This window comes from Pteropus medius, unplaced genomic scaffold, assembly GCF_902729225.1.
Source record: "Pteropus medius unplaced genomic scaffold, Ma_sr-lr_union100, whole genome shotgun sequence".
NCBI lineage: Eukaryota > Metazoa > Chordata > Mammalia > Chiroptera > Pteropodidae > Pteropus > Pteropus medius.
In genome coordinates, this window is record NW_024349798.1 from 11,564,412 (window position 1) to 11,581,989 (window position 17,578).

Here is a 17,578-nt window from a genome sequence, read left to right on the forward strand (position 1 = left end):
GAGAGGAGGCCTGTCCACTCACCCGGTGGGATCACTCGCTCTCCGTGGACCCCGCCTTGGGGCAGGCCGCGTGGGGCGTGGGGAGAGCGGGGAATCCTGGCCCCATCACCCGCTTGCTCAATGACTATGCTGCCCAGCCACAGCCTCGTCGAACGCCAGGATGGCGGGCACCGCCCGGCGGCTGGTGAGGATTCCGTGGAATCAGGCACGGGAGACACCAGAATCGTCGTTAAGCGGTGTGGGGGCGCGAAGGAGGAGCCAGAGCCAGTATGAGCTTCGGGTCTCACAGAGGCGGGAGGTAAGAGCGTCTGAACGTAAACGTGCAGGGCTGGGATGCGGTAGAAAGTCTCTACCACCCCACTTCCCCGGAGGTGACCACTGTTACCCGTTTCTCCTGGAACCTGCCAGGGATATTCTGGGGACTACTTATACTTTTCTTCTCTGTACGGATGGTTGGATTTAAATTTTATCTTTTTTTAACACCTGCTATACCCATTGTTTTGTACGTTGACTTTTCCATAATATGTATCTAACTGGTTGTCCAAGTCAGTACATAATGCTATGCCTCATCTTTTTTAACGGCCACCATGTAAACGACAGTTTATTTAGGAGCTTTTTCATACATTGAGGATGGTTCTAGTCTTTTTACAACTAGCTATAGAAATTTTTGAGAAATGAAAAAAAAACGGGAATAGGAAGCTTTCCATGTCAGTTATTTAAAAATGCTCCTTCCATGTTACCAACGCTGGAGAAGGGTGTTTTGCTGCTTATCTCTAATAATGACTCTGTCTTTGATCAACTTGGAGAGAAATGTTCTTAAATCTTTGGTACCTACTCCCACTTGTCTATCCTAGAATCTAGTATAAGATAGAATTTAGTTTTAGCACAAGATTATGAACTGTTTCATTAGGCTTCATGTATCACTGTTTTCTAGTATTGTGAAAAGAGCATTGGGGCTATCTGATGTTGTGTCACCTGCATTCAAGTTTGAAAAACAGACTTCTAGGCCAAGGGAATGGCATGAATTCAGGTGAAAGAGCATGGTGGTGTTTGGAAGTAGTAAGTGGCTGGATTAGGGATGTGCAGAGGGAAGGAATAGGCATGAGGTTAGAACTGTAGGTTAAAGAATTAATTCATGGTCAAGCTGAGTGTTTATACTTTGGAGGAATTGTATAGATACAAGGTTTTTGACTGGCGGTAGGGAAGAAGAGGAGGTGGTGATGAATTATACTTTAGGAAAGTTAATAATCTGGATGTGGGATTGTGATGGTTTAAAAAATGTCATATGCCCACAAATTCTTTGATACTAAAGTGATTGAACTTTATTCCCCTCCACTTGATTTGTGGGCTGGACTTAGTGCCTTGCTTCTATCGCATATAGCAGAAGTGAGAGGATGTCACTACTTAGATTAGGTTATAAAAAGATTATAGTTTCCACTAAGTGTTCTTTTTCCCTTCATCTCTCCCTCCCTCTCTTTCCTTCATTCATATACTTGCTGTGAGTGAAGTCAGCTACCATGTCTTGAGGCAACTCAGGCAGCCTGCCGGCAACCATTTGAGTGGGCTTGGAAGTTGATCCTACCCCTATCAAACCTTGAGATGACTACAAACTCTTGAGACCCTGAACCAGAACCATCTAGCTATGCTGCTGCCAGATTCCTGACCCATGAAAACTGTGATTGTAACTGCAAAATCAGCCCAAACTGGTTCTATCCTGTTTCTAACAAGACATTGAGTTGCTTTTCAGAGACAGCAAACCAAAACCGCAAGTCATGCAGCTGAAGCATGCGCAGAGACAATTTTGACCTCCAGTTGCACCCAGAACCAAAGGACTGGGACATGACTGGAACTTGAACACTTGAACCCTTTCAGAAGTGAAGGGTCTGTTGTCCCCAGGAAGATCCGGTGCTGAAGCCCCTTATCTTACCATAAATGGCCAAGTTCCAAAGCTCTCCAATCAAAACTTGCCCTGCCAGCACTTCCACATACCAGCCTTTCCCCCACCCCTTGAAGCTTGCCCTAATTGAAAAAATTATAAAGAAAAATAAGGAAAAAACAAAAAGCTTGTTCTGAACTCTGGATTGGGAGACAGATATGAGCCTTGTCTCTATCTCCTTGCTAGTCAAATTTGCAATAAAACCTTTTCTCAAAAGCCGATGTCATAGTATTGGCTTCTATGTGCATTGGGCAGTGAGTCCATGCTTGGTAACAATGTTTGTTATTTAAGCCACTAAATTTGGGGTAATTTGTTATTCATCAACAGATAACTGAAAAGAAGTTTGACCTCCCATCTTCAAACCCATGTTGATGTAAAAGTCCTATTAGGACCTCACACCCGGCAAGTCCCACCATGAACTCTTTACCTTTCCTTCAAATCTGCTCCTGTTTTCTGAATCATTGGCACTACCAACTGCCTAGTTGCCTAAACCAGAATGTGGGAGTCATCCTTAACTCTTTTTTCCTCATCCCCAAATAGTTAATAATACAGTCTTGTTTATTCCTTTTAAATATCTTTTGTATTTATCCAATTCTTTTTATCCCTTCCACCTTGCAGTAGAGGTCATTATTTTTTCCCTAACAGCTTTGAGTTGTCTTTCTACTCCCAGTTTTGCATCTTGCAGTCCATTCTCTGTCCTTCAGTTGGAGTGATCTTTGTAAAGTGCAAATCTAATCATGTCAAAGCTGATCATGCTTAACCATTTAATATTTAAATGAATTAAATATAGTAATTGCTAACCAAAATAAAGGTAGTGCTTGTAAAGGAATACTACAGGTAGTCATAATAGAGTTGATTGTGATAAAGCTAAATGTAGTAACTATCTTCAACCAGGTATGAGAATTACTTTTTAAAAAATTAATACATACTATAACATTTTGGGAAGAAATTGAGGTAACTAGTATACACTTCTAATGGCCATCATTTGTTCTAGATTGGGAAGTATGTAGTTCTTCACTACAAAGCTACAGCGTCCAAGGAATTGATGCTATTTTTCAGCTTTAAGGTGCCTGGATAGAACAAACTTGTGTCTCTGAAACTGGTTCCGTGGGCCAAGAAATGTAAAATTGTCTATTGTCCGTTCTCTGTTGTCAGTTTTCTACCCACTGAAGTTTTAAGAAAGTTGTTCTTCCAACAACGAACACAATGTTTGATGGACAGGGTTGGAAATCTGGTCATTTAAGATTAGAAAAGTGTGAGAAATGTAAAAACATTTATTCAGAACTTTTATATGAACCCCTGATTTGATAGCAAGCTTGCTCATAAGTTTTAAGCTAAGATTCATGTAATGCCAAAGCCCCATACCAAGGACTAAGTAACAAAACCTTGAAGTAGTTCCTTTCACCTAAAGTTAAGAACTCATTCTAATTCAAAAGATGAGTGTATACAATGTATTGCTGCCACTCTTCATTAGCCACTGTATGTATTGCCTTGTTTATTATTAATTTCTTTTTGCCCTTGTATAGTAAAGGGCAAATACTGTTTGGTCTCTTGATCATTATTTAAAAATCCTGAACATAGAGGTTTGTAGTTCTGGTAGTATCACTGATGCTTCCCTAACTCTGTTCACATAAAACCACATACTGTGATATAGTTATTTGATTTATTGTTAAACATCTCTAACTTCCTACTGGGTTGCTGTTAAGATTCAGTCATATATACTGTACAAAGGCCTTGCATACCATATGCAAGCAGACCACACGTTTGTAAATTCTTTATGTGACAGCTTATTAGATAGATCCAGCCAACAAATTTCCAGGTTCCAGTAACTGATACAGAAATAAAGGGTTGTACAGAAAACACACACTCATGGTATGATACAATATTGGTGATCATAAACAGACATTCTTCAAAAAGGTAGATGACAATTTTTATTGTTATTACAAAAGCAAATTTAAAACTTCAGTGATTTGAATAATTGCAAGAGCAGACTTAGGGCTTAATCCTCACACAGGCACCAAGTCAGGCACAGTAGGTAGCTACATATCATTAAGAAAAAGGTTTACCTTGGATTCCCATAATTCCAAACAAGAGCATTCTGCCATGCTTTGGAATTGTTTTTAAAAATCAGCAAACCTAATCAGTCCTACTTTTTTTTTTTCCTTAAAGTTGAGAGCTAGGTATTAACCTGCTGTCTAGTGAAAACTAGTCACTAAATCCTGGCCTGAGAGATTCACATTTCCTTTGGATAAACAGAAGAAACTAGCTGAAGTGTGTTGATTTCTGAGAGCCCAGTATGAGGCCATGAAATGCAGACCTTCCAAGCTCAGACCTTAATTTCACCTAATTCATGTGGATGATCACCTGAGGAGTGCAGGAGCTCCAACTCCGGCACAAATACTACTCCTGGGCACAGTTTATTCTGATAACATAGGTCAACACTGGATATAACACTTAATCAACCTAAAATCAGAGCTATAGTGCTGGGCAGCAGGAAAGGAGGTAGCAGGGACTTAGGCTGACATCTGAAGCATTAAGTGAATGTGCTTGGCAGAGGGGAGCCTTAGGAAGCACAAAGTGTCATTTCACCTTTGCTGCCCACAAACCTGAGGTCTCCGTGTTAAATTTTAAATGGCATGTGTGACATAGCAGAAAAGACAATTTTCAGAGGGTTGCTTAAGAAATCCTGTGTAATTTTCTACCTAATCAGACATGATGCCTGCTTTTCCCTTACATAGGAGAAAATAAAGGTATTAATCTACATTCCCACACCTCCAGGGCCCTTATAACATTCCTTAGTAAACCACTTGGCTAGCATATTATTGTTTCAAGGAAGCATAGGATTAGAAATTTGTGAAAGTATTTATTGAAGGGGAGACTTAATATGTTCCAGGATATTGAAAATCAAGAGTACTATCATAGAGCCAAAATCATTACAAGTTGAACCAAATCTACCCTGGGTTCTGGCAGTAAACTGGTTCAAATGGAATCCACTGAACTACTACAGGAAAGTAAAAATACTTCCTTTTCCATTTAATGTGAAATTTAATGTAACTAACTGGGCGCTAAATTTAAATCTAATCTTTTGAGTTGTGCTATGTGATTACATTTTTTAACAAGTTGCTGCCATGGCAGGATCTCTAAAGAAACAAGATCATGAATGTATTAGATGGCATCTGCTAGAATCACTGAGAAATTTGGAGGAAATAAAAGCCCTATTATTTGGAGACAGAAAATCATTCCCTATCTTGATTGCTATCTACCTTACATATGTCTGTGAGAGGATTAATGGCACAGTTTATTCTGATAACATAGGCCAACACTGGATATAACACTTAATCAACCTAAAATCAGAGCTATAGTGCTGGAACCACAATTTTCACAAAGGGTTAATGGTTGAAAGTTCCTGATGTTAAAGAGCTAAAAACTGTTTGTCCCTTGACTACCTTAAGTCTCTACCCAAAGCAATGACGTTATCATCCATGAAGCAGCAGTCCAAGAGGAAGTCCATGCCAGTTAGGAAAGGTGTTACAGTGCTGTCATATGGAATAGTCATCAAAGATCATGGAGTAACTAGTCATAACTAGTGTTCCTGAAAATTGTCAGGGAGTTTGGCTGATGTTTTTTCAAAAGTTCATCATGGAAGCAGTTTCTGACCATTGGTTCACCATTTTCTTGGGTTGCAAAACTGCATCTGGTTGAAAGTATGACACAAAATATCTACAGTGCTTCTTCAGCTGAGAGGATGGGGTAACTGTTCAATGGCATCATGTTCAAAGTCCATCCCATATTGTAAAAGCAGTTCTTGTAGTTTATGTAACTAGCAGACGAGTATGAATTACCTCTTGTTACAGAGACCAACATGTACTTTTACAATTTACAAAGTTTTTACATTCAATTATCACATATTTCAAGACTTTCAATTCAAAACAAAGAAATATACATGGGCTTAATTATTCAAGAACTTTACTATCTGTTACATAAGTTCATGGCAGTACACACTCAGTTCAACTCTTTTGGTTTGATTTTACATATAATTTCACTAAGTCCTTTTTGCAAATTAAAAACAAAGAATAGGTACTATATTTCTCCCCCTCCCACAGTTAAGAAATAAAAAGTTTAGAATGGCAATTCCCTAGGTGTTTATTTCCATGATCGTTCTTTTCTTAAATTCAGTTCATTAATTAAAAAAAAACTATAATTAAATAATCTAGCATTTAAGTTGTATAAAGAACATCATTAAAGTAAAAAGATGCAAAAAAATTACGATTCGAACATATCTATGCTAGAGGGGAAAAAAATGTTTAGGTCTATAATATATCCTAAATCTGACCTTATTTTTGTGTATTGTTAACTATATAAATGCACTTGCACTTGCAGAAGACAAAATGACAGCATAGGAATCTGTATTTGTTTTTCAAAGGTCCAGTATCTCCATACACTGCCAATTCACTTAGGACATTTATTTCCTCATCCAAATAACTAGCCAGTGTTAAGTAGTTTAAAATGCAGTGACTTTACGTGAGAATACTTCTCCAAAAACTTCGAAGTCCATAAAGCATATTGTGTTGGTTAATTTTAACAAGGTTTCTTCTAAATAATCTATTTGCACAAATGTGCAAGTATCCATGAAATATTTTTCATTACATTTGTTCATGTTTTTTTTTTCTTTTTTTTTTTTAGAGGTAAGCCCTTCACAGTTGATATCCATGTCATTTTAAGAGTGTTGGCAACATGCACACCATATTCTAAAAGTGTAAACGTTTTAAAAGCAAACATAACTGGTTTTTAAAAATGGAAACTTAACTTTGGAAGTAATTTCAATGACTCTTGAGCTTTTAAAGATTCATTAAAATCCAAGCAATTGCTAGTATTTTATAACTTCGAAGTACAAGTACTGATTAAAGCTCTCATATTTCCCAGAAAAATAAAAGCCAAGATGTGGAGACATAATTTAAATTTCATGCAGTTTAACAGCCATAAGTATAGTTGTAGGAAGCTGTAGACAATAACTTTGCTCTCTCCATAAAATGTAGCCTCGTTCATGAAATGAATGGGAATTCTATAGTTAAGAAAACAGGGTTAAGTTTCTGGTTTTGTCGATTAGAAATAGTTTAGGCTTTTCTTTTCTGGGGAAGAAGACTACAGGGAAGGGACATGTCATTAAAAATGATCGTGTCAATTAAACTTATGAAGTATCTTATTTAGAGATAAATGATCTAAAAGAGGCTAAGTCTTCTATAAATGGCAACACTCAGAATCAAGGGAGGCTTCCAATAAACCCAGAAATTATCTCTTCCATTTCTCATTTATTCTCATTAAAACTTTCAAATATCTGGTGATGGAAGGAAACCTAACTATGGGTGGTGAACACAATGCAATATATGTATGTGACATACTGTTGAATTGTACACTTCAAACTTATTGGATTTTGTTGATCAATGTCCATTTTTAATTAAAAAATATGGAAAACAAAAGTAAAAATTTCAAAGTCATCCTTCAATCTAAAGCCACTACAGTACTGCATTGTGGTTCATCCAAATCATAGTTAACAAATTTCAGCTTTCTATTTAAGAAAAGTCAATTTCAACTAGTTGAGAAAAACTTATACTGTGCTTGATTCATTGTTAACTTTAACCTGTGCAGATTCTGATGGCTCTAAGTATGTCATTTAGTTGCTGGATGAGGTTTAGCTTTAACCAGCAAGAATCACTCAACCTTTAAAATCAGTGATACAAATAATAAACTGAGTAATTTGTATTATTGGCACTTGCAGTTGATACAGTTTTCTTACTAGATGCATGCAGCTCTTATAAATTCTAAAGGAGGCATTTTTGCCAGGTCTCAACATGCTTGCTTTATTGTAAATTCCACGAATTTAATAAGTTAATGGAATTTTCTCTAGGGGTATAATTTCATTATGCTTTACTTACAAAAACTACAGTATGCTGTTTTAAAACAACTTACTGTGTTTAAGAAATGTTAAAATATAAATTGACCTAATAAAGCAGTGTCACAGTTGCATAAAGGTATTTAATTGTATGTATGCATTACCATCAAAACCAATTCTTTCCTTTAATACAAACTTGAATATTGTTTGTAAATGCCTCATTTAAAGTAGTGGATAGGCAGTTTAGAAAAGTCCAAGTAATAAAATGTATTCAATTACTTGGTAAAGTTAAAAAGCTAATGCAACAATGTTACATCCCGATAAAAAACATTATTCAAAAGCAATTCAAATACCGAAAAGGGTTTCAAATTGAATATTTTATTAACATGGTAGTTGTCTTTGTAACATGTGCACACACACTCGCACACTCAGAATGATCTGCCTTGGGGGGAAAAGGACTAAATATGCCTAAAGGGAAATGAAAAATTAAAAAATTTCTGTAGGTTTTCATTATTGTAGGTGATTTTGTCCACATCACTTACAAAGCTACTGCCAAATCTGTCCAAGGAAGCAGTTTGAGAGGGGAAGAAAAAAATCTTGGGAAAAATTCAACAGTGGCATAGCAGAGCTCTCAATATGAGAAAGCTGACATAATGTGGACCTTTGCTGTGAATTCTGACTTTGCAAAATATGGGGAGAGGTTTGTCAATGGGCAGAAAATAAAGAGAAGGCGGTGTGAAGTAGGCTTTTGCAGTCTATTTTCCTCACAGTATTGTGCAGGGTCATCAAGAAAATGCTTAGTCTTTCTCTGGAACCAGTTTCAGAACTTTTCCAATTGCAATGGTCTTACCTAAAAGTAAAATTAAACAAAAAACCTTTTCAGTAGTTAACAGCAAGGCCATGTAAGGTATTAAGGTATTAAAGCTTATTATTTTAAATAATAAAAATAGTATTTATAACGTAAATTAGTAATTAACTGGCTTTACCACCAAAGGCACGATTTCTGATTAGGTAGTCTTAATAAGTGGGTCTTTTGCGGGGAGCTGAAAAGGAGACATTATTTCTTGTATCAAAAATCTCTCCCTGGATAAAGAAAATGTGGAATATAGGTATACTGGAATACTATTTGGCAATAAAAAGGAATGAATTATAAATAATACATACGGCAACATGGTTGAAACTCAAAAACATGCTGAGTGAAATAGACTAGACACTAAAGACCACAAATTGTATGATTCTATTTATATAGCTTGTCCAAAAAAATGCAGATACAGAGAAAATGATAATGTGTTTTCCTAGGGCTGGGGGTAGGAGAAGGGGGTGACTGTAAATAGATACAAGGCTTTCTTTTTAGATATTCTAAATGTTCTAAAATTAGAATGTGATAACTGTACACCTAGATAAACATACTAAAATTCACTGAATTGTACACTTAAAACAGCTCAATTTCACAGTGTCTGAATTATTCCAATAAAGCTGTTGAAAAGGGCTCTCCACCTTGTGAAAAACCTAAAAGCCAAGCCCCTCTTTAGGAAAAATAATTCCTGGGGTTAAAAATTCTCACTACATTAATTTCCTCTGTCTGACTGGATCAGGTTATAATCGATAACTAAAATTCTCATATTGTAAAAAAAAAATTTTCATTTTGTTATATTAATAGGACAAACCCAATAACCAGTTTCACTATCACTAAAGGAGAGTTTTTAAAATAAAAAATTTTATGGACTTTAAAATAAAATGAATATTGTTTTTATACAGATTTCTCTGAAGTAAGGTACAGGGCCCACATTCATTATACTCCCAGTGTTTTAGCATGGTTCTTCACATGGAGCAGATATAGTTTTTTTGCTGAATGGAATTGGAACTAACATGTGAATTGAGTATTCTATATTTTAACTGAACCATAAAGTTTTACATAAAATTTTCCACTCCACAGAGAAATGTTTATTAAGGGTCTTTTTGTTTTCATGATACCAAAAGAATTTCATGGCCGCAAGATTAAAAAAAAAAAAAAAGAAAAAAAAAAAAATTACAGCTGTTCAGATTCACTCAGAGGCAGGCAGAAATGGACACACACACAAAAGAATATGAATATTAAACCTCTAAAAATAGGTGTTAAAAGACTATCAATCTGTGTATCCCTTCTATTCCTACTCCCATGAGTAGTGATTTTTAAATGATTTCTTCTGACCACAAAAATGACAAGATGTGTATGTACCTCAGAGGCTTGCTTAGCAAAAATTTGAAAGGGCATCACACATATTACAAAGGATTTCATCCCAGCAATGTGTTATTTAGTAAGTTAATGACTCTCAAAACCCACAACTAGCAAAATAACAAAATTCTTCCTTTAAAGAGCATTACTGCTAAAATGGTTAATTTGGTCTGCTGTTCATTTAACTCATATTCGTATTTATTATAGGAATATATATCAGAACATGCATCAAAGTTCTCCATGAACTAGATGTAATATGCACTATTACTCGGATGAAGATTACCAAAGCTACTACGCATCTCAGATGTACTACTAGACATCAATTTAAAGGCTTACCCTCATCTCGTAAGGTAAATCGACCCATCTGAGGGAAGTCTTTAAAGGTCTCAAGGCAGATGGTTCCTGCTGTCCTTAAGCGAGCAATGCATACTTGATCTTGTTTCACAAAACGAGGTCGAGTCTTACTTTTTTCTCCTGATTTTTTGTCTACCAAGCAAATTAAGGCCTATCCAAGAAAAAAGGATGAGAAGACATCGGAATAATGCCAAATAAAATAATCTTTAAGCATAGGATTACATCACTATTGCCGACCAGAAATTTCAAAGATCAAATGGTCTTAAAACACACAAACAAAACCCCCAATTATCTTAAGTAAAACTCACTGTTATTTCGACTTCCTCAATACAGGTATGAATGTGCAGCACTGCATTATAACCTGGGCAGATGATGGATTTGTGCTCTATAATCACTATCTGTCAAACAAACAAAAAAATTCATATCTTTATCCACAGGGCAAAAAAGAATGTGCTAAAGTGCCAAATATAGTATCACAAGAATGTGTAACTCACCATCTAGGAGGGACACCAACTTATTTTTGTTAGAAGTGATAGGTCAGGTCACTTGGCCTCGAAGCATGAACTCTGATATCCTTACCCTACTGACCTTCTTGGCAAGTGCCCAGTTAAACTTTAAAAAAGACACAGCAGGCAGATTTTCTTCCCTGGAAAGTCTTTCTTCTATACTTCCCCCAAAGAATTAAGTTAATCATTACTGCTCACATGCTACTAAGGTTTTTTCCTCTTAGATGTGAACTTATAGTTTTATCCATTTCACTATATAAGGTCCAATAAAAGTAAACAGCTTTGTATCTGGCATCAAAATCTAACTTGATTAGTTGTCATACCTTGTAAAAGAACCAAAAAAGTCTGTGAACTACACCCATCATCTACTCTGCCACTCTCCTGGGGAGGTCAGGTTGCTAATAATATGGAGAAATTGTGCATGTTTCCTGTCTGGAAAGTTATTTGCCCTGAATGAGCACTCAAACCATGACTTCCAAAGCAACCATGCTCTGCTTATGGTAAAAGACACTGAGCAAAATAGAAGTAATATAATATATAAACAGGAGATTAAAAATAAAAGGAACTTACAAAGAATACTACCTACCCCAGTAAGAACTTGTACCCTCTTAAAGATTTTATATTTGTGAGATACACATCATAGCTGTTGTAATACATATATATACATATGTACATACATATATACATATGTATATAAAATGTCATATGGCACGTCATCAATAATCAGGACAAAGGGCACTTAAATTCTAATTTCATTTAGACAGTAGAGATCATTAAGACAACTATAATAACTGGCTTACCTGGGCATCAAATGTGCGTCCAGAATGACAAAGATTATTAGGATCACATAGGATGAATCCTGGAAGAATCTCCTCTTCTTCAATTCCTTTCAGTCTGATTTTGAGGTTTTCACCTGGGGCTACAGAATCGGTTTCTACATCATCAGAAAGGATTCCAAGAACTTCCACGTTGTGCTTAAAAAGAAACCAAAATTGGAGGTTTTCTGACACATTCACTGCATCACAGGATCATAAAATGACCTATTTGCTGAATGGCTGCAAGTCACAATTTTCTGTGCTTGTTGATTAACCAAAATACTTATTACATTTGTATGACATGAACTTAAATGAAAATCATATCCCAGAAGTGCAACTGCTAATTTGTCATCTTTTAATAGCACAGCTTAATAAGTTCTAAACAGAACACAGTATAATCTAGCATTGCCTTTTTTAAAAATTAAAACATTAAATTTATGTGGATTTTAATTTTATAGATGTAATTTTTATTATGAAAAATTACTATTCGATTTAATAGACATAGCTTCCATTACCTATCAGCCCTCAAGAACATGAAGAGTGTACTTCTCAAAAAGTTATTTGAACAATTAAGCTTAAAAAGCATATCAACTTTTTTGGATACAGAGTTTCCTTCGGGGTGATAAACTGTTCTGGAACTAGACAATGGTGATGGCTGCACAATACTGTGAATGTACTAAATGCCACTAAAGGTAAATTTTGTCTTTTACCATAATAACTTAAAAAATATATATATAGATAGATGAGGAAAATGACCACAAGTATTCCTTGATTTTACTCCATTTCTACCCTTGGAGATAATTCAGATTTTAAAAACATATACCAGAAAACAAAATAACCATCTTCAAGACAAAATGATCTCATAATGGTAAATGAATGATGAAGAATGCAGAAACATCATATTCCAAACCAGAATTCTACAAACTGTCACTTGCTAAACTCCAGTAGTTTTACCCCTCTCCCCTATAATGGTTTTCTTTCCCCAAAGGTAACTTATGCCTCAATGATATCTCTGTACTGAAATTGCTTCCAAGAAGTGAAAGATAACCATATTTGTTAGCTAATTTTTTTTTACAGTAACAGGATAGAGTAGAAACTTAGCAGCTCCCCCATATACAAAAGCTAAACAAGTATTGTTTAACCACTTTTCTTTTTCCCCCAAATAATCCAGCACAACAATCCCTTCTCAGACATGGCCTTTTATGGCTAAACACAATAGAGCTGGTATAAGATTAAGTTAATCTATAATTATCTCTTAGTTTATGAAAGGTATTAAAACAGACTTTTCCATCTAGAGATCCAACATGTAGCTGTACACCGAGTGATTTTAGGCTACATTTGCAAGGAAAGGATATCTGCAACTGTCTTCATAGATGCCAGTGTCTTGTCTGAGATGACTGAAGTGAGGTGCCCTGTCTCAGTTCAAAAAGTTTTAGACCCAAGTCTCTGATCTGTTTGACACATAATAACACAGAATCTTAAATGTTTGCATCTACATAGTGTATGGGCTTTAAGTTTATACAAATATCCTTGAGTATCTCAACTTCTCAGAAATGAGCATTCAGATCATGGTGCTGAAGGGGAGAAAAGCCACTTTGCACTAAACGTGCAGATTCAGTTACCTCAACTTTTTTATTTTCGTATACAAACTCGAAGTCATTGAATTTGTAAATATCAGAACAAAAATCAGAAATCCCATCACAAGATAGTTTTTTATCCTCTGATATCATTTCTTTTGCTTCACCTTACTGCTACAGCCCAGTTTAGGAAGTAGAGGGCTGGTGCAGGCATTAGAACCATCGGCTTCCAAGAACTCCTTTTAAGAACCAAGGGTTAACATGCCAATAACCTAGAAAAGGTCTAAATATCAATCTGCACCTTGGAATAATTTTATAAAGTATAAAAGTAAAAAATGACCAATTTCTAATTTTACTCATTTAAAAATATTTAAATATTGTAAAACATGGAACATAATATTTACCATCTTAAACATTTTTGTTAGTTCAGTAGTACCAAGTACACATTGTTATGCAACCAATCTTCAGAACTCTGAATTCTTTTCCTCTTGCTAAACTGAAACTCTATATCATTAAACAACTCCTTATCCCTCCCTTCCCCCAGGCCCTGGCAACCACCATTCTACTTTCTGTCTCTATGGAATATGACTACTCTAGGTACCTCGCAGAAGTAGTATCATACAGTATTTGTCTTTTTATGACTGGCTTATTTCACTTAGCAGAATGTCTTTAAGGTTCATTCATGTTGTAGCATGTATCAGAATTTCTTTTCTAAGGTTGAATAATCACTGTACATAAGTACATTTTGTTTATTCATTCATCCATTGATGGACACTTGGGCTGCAAACAATGCTGTTATGAACATGGGTATACAAATATCTCTTTGAGGTCTTGCTTTCAATTTTGGGGGGTATATACCCAAGAGTGGATCTGTCATAGTGTTTTCCGCAGCAGCTGCATAATTTTACATTCCCACTAACTGTGCACAAGTGCTCCACATCCTCATCAACATCTGTTATTTTGTTTTTTTGATAGTAGCCATCCTGATGGATGTGAAATGTTATCCCATTTTGGTTTTAATTTGCATTTCTTTTATGATTAGTAATGCTGAGCATTTTTCACATGCTTTTTGGCCATTCGTGTATCTTTAGAGAAAAGTCTATTTAATTCACTTTGCTTGTGTTTTTAGTCAGGTTGTTTTATTTTTGTTGTTGAGTTGTAGAGTTCTTTATATATTCTGCATATTAACCCCTTATCAGATTTATGATATGCAATAACTTTTTCCCATTCCATAGGCTGCCTACCTATTAATTTTCAATACAAAATAGTCTGGCACTTTTATCTTTTAAAACATTTAACTCTTCCAGAGACTCAGGAGGACTACTATGAACTGAGTTGTTTTTTTTTTTTTTAAAAGCAAGGCAACCCTTGGTTGACCTCACAGGTTACAAGACCTTGTCAATTATAATCCCTTTTTTATTTTTTATGCCTATAGCACCTGGTCTTCTTAGTTGGTCTCCCATCCAAGTACTAACCAGGCCCGACCCTCCTTAGCTTCCAAGATCAGACTGGATCAGGCTTGTTCAGGGTAGCATGGCTGTAGACTAAACTGAGTTTTTAAGGCTCACTTAAGCACAAGATATGCTGCACCTGCCCAGTGATTAGTATAAAGAGACAGCTTCCACAGAGCACAGCCACTTCATCTGTAACCAGCATACTAAGGCCCCTCACCTATAGGTATAGCCCCACACTAAGTTACTTGCCCATAATGAATTGTACCTTTCTTTCATTGTGGTAAATACTCATCACATAAAACTTATCTTTTAAAATCATTTTACATTGTACAATTCAGTGGCATCTAGTACATTCACCATGTTGTCCAACTATCACCACTATCCAGTTCAAAAACATCTTCATCCCCCCAAGGACACCCCATGCCCATTAAAGCAGTCACCCCTCCTTCCAGCTCCATGAGCACATTAGACCTTTGTGACTGCTCTACAGACAAAACTGAACAAAATTTAAACTAACTGCTATTTTCATTAAGATGTTGTTGACCTTCAAATTGCAGAGATAATTACCTTACAAAGAGCAGGCTTTAAACTAGAAACATTTTAGAACAAAGATACCTTGGTAACTCTAATATCCAATGCATAAGGCATCAAGAACTCCAAAGGATTATTCGTAAGGTGCCAATTATACCTAAACACTACATGCACAATGGATACCTTTTCCAATTCACTGTGCCTAAAACTGAAATTCTCACTTAAATCTAACAAAATCTCTGGAGGTTCTGATAATTCAGATCTATTTTCCTACATAAGCAACATTTTGGGAGTTGTTAGAGAAGCCCTCTCTGGAAAACAGGTAACAGTTTCTCAGTAACTTGTGATCTGCAAATATCAAGTGAGCAGTCAGAAATAAAATAAAGGAATAATTCATGGAGATTCTGCATGTTTTAACAAACCTCCAATGATGAAGAAGTCACTGTAAGGTAGGAAAGAGTTAAGAAGAGATCCATTTATGATAAAGGCAAATTCTTTTCTCCTAAATTAAGAACATCTTAGACATATAGTAGCCAAAAAAAAAAAAAAAAAAAGAGAGAAAGAAAGCTAACTATTATGAGTGAACCTGAGTTTTCATCCCTGGCTTACTTACTAATCCAGTGTGTTAGGTGGAAGCAATTCACTTAACCACTCCAGATTTCTACTTCTTGTAAAATAATGGAGTTATTTTGGTGCATTTTTTAGTTCTAACACAGTGCTAATTCTGACACCTCCCCATTTGTCAATGAATAACACCACATATTCTTTCTTAAATTTTGTACTTAATAAAATGTAATCTTGGATTTTAAAAGTTAAGTTGCTTTTAATGGAAATCCCTGAGTTTTTTTTAAAAGTTCTAGCTCCTTGCTAACATTTTCAAGAGAAAAGGTAAATGGGAAAGAGCATTACTAATTCTTACCTTGTTTGGCATCATCACAAGCTGCTGGCCTTTACAAATAGATCCCGATTCCAGCTTTCCTAGGACCACAGTGCCCATATCCTGTTAATATTTAAAATGAAAAATCAAGTTCCAGATTTTTATTACCACTCTACAACAGTTCAACAACATAAAGTGAAATCTTGCCAGGCTTACCCATAAAAGAAAATCATTAGATCATCAGGTGGTAGAATGCTTAAAATTAACCTTAAATAAAGGATAAGTAACAAATAGTCTGTAACATTTGTGTCATAAGCATATGCAAAATTATAATACTAAAAGTATGCTTAAGATTTAAGAAGAAAGCATGGGGCAGGAGACAGCACAGAATTTTATGTTTGAGGATCTGAACTACTCGTTCAAATTCAGGTTCTTGCAATCTCTAAGCCTGTTTCCTCAGGTATAAAACTGGAAAAACAATACTTGTTCAAGAAATTTAGCATGAAGCTAATGAGAGAACAATATTTGAGGGGGCAAAACATCATACATTGATATTGCAAAACTTAAAAAATCAAGTTGAAAATCCAGTTGAAAACAATAATGGTTAATTTTTTTTTTAAAGACTAATATCCAGTGTTGGTGAGGCTATGGTAAAACTGGCATTCATATATTGTTGGTGACACAGTATAAGTTAGCATAGTATTATGAAAAGTTATTTGTCAGTATGTATCAATTTCATGTGCAAATCCTGAGTCCAGCAGTTTCACATGTATGAGTTTCTCTCCAAAGATGATCATTGTTGGCTTATTGGGAAACAGCTGAAATAATTAAAGCTGGTTGAATAAATTATGGTCTATGATACCACTAAATAATATAAGCCATTAAAAAAAGATATGTATGTTATGTTGTTATTAAAGTTGTTTCATAGTTTAAAACAATTATTTTACCTCCCATAAAACCCAATTATACTTGAACATTTTGGGTACCTTGTACTTATCCACAATTGGCAGCCTGATTGGTCCATCAACTGATCTATTGAAGTTTGGCAAATTATCCAGATATGGAATAAATGGTAATCCACTGAGAACATAACAATATCCATTAGAGTCAACATAAATATCAGAATTTTAAGAAGTTACATGACTGTAACTTTATACAGAAAACGTGGTTATAGTTTCATTCTACCCGTATACTCCTCTCATTCAGCCGATTATGCAGTTCATCTATTTCTCAGAACTAAAAATATAACAGAATAGCTCAATATAATATGAAAAAGCCTCCCCATGAACTTATGGTTTAGAAAAATATTTTATAGCAAATAGCCCACGCATTTTAATAAAATGATTACACTCTATTATTACTTTTTATGGACTTTTCCAGCTCTGAAATTGGGCTTTTATAAAATAATTTCTCCTTTAAAATT

At 35.4% G+C, this 17,578-nt stretch overlaps 2 protein-coding genes and 1 pseudogene across 6 annotated transcripts in view; 1 reads left to right on the forward strand and 2 right to left on the reverse strand.

Moving 5' to 3' along the window:
• The first annotated feature begins 1 nt into the window (after position 1).
• The window catches only part of TNFRSF17 (TNF receptor superfamily member 17), a 94,764-nt gene continuing 77,187 nt past the window's right edge, over positions 2-17,578 (forward strand). The window contains exons 1-2 of one of the 3 annotated variants that reach the window (XR_005657842.1): positions 2-298; positions 935-2,157. The gene's annotated coding sequence lies outside the window, so the exon portion shown is untranslated. Of the gene's footprint in view, positions 299-934; positions 2,158-17,578 lie in introns of those variants that run through there. The other 2 variants (XR_005657843.1, XM_039885367.1) reach the window with 2 other exon arrangements.
• The window catches only part of GSPT1 (G1 to S phase transition 1), a 28,223-nt gene continuing 18,815 nt past the window's right edge, over positions 8,171-17,578 (reverse strand). For all 3 annotated transcript variants that reach the window (XM_039885363.1, XM_039885361.1, XM_039885362.1), the window contains exons 10-15: positions 17,142-17,235; positions 16,198-16,278; positions 11,702-11,875; positions 10,704-10,793; positions 10,378-10,546; positions 8,171-8,676 (exon numbers count right to left, since the gene is read on the reverse strand). In XM_039885363.1, the coding sequence (XP_039741297.1) occupies positions 8,624-8,676; positions 10,378-10,546; positions 10,704-10,793; positions 11,702-11,875; positions 16,198-16,278; positions 17,142-17,235 (661 nt within the window). In that variant the 3' untranslated portion in view covers positions 8,171-8,623. The remainder of the gene's footprint in view (positions 8,677-10,377; positions 10,547-10,703; positions 10,794-11,701; positions 11,876-16,197; positions 16,279-17,141; positions 17,236-17,578) is intronic.
• LOC120620649 (uncharacterized) lies at positions 14,720-14,838 on the reverse strand (annotated as a pseudogene).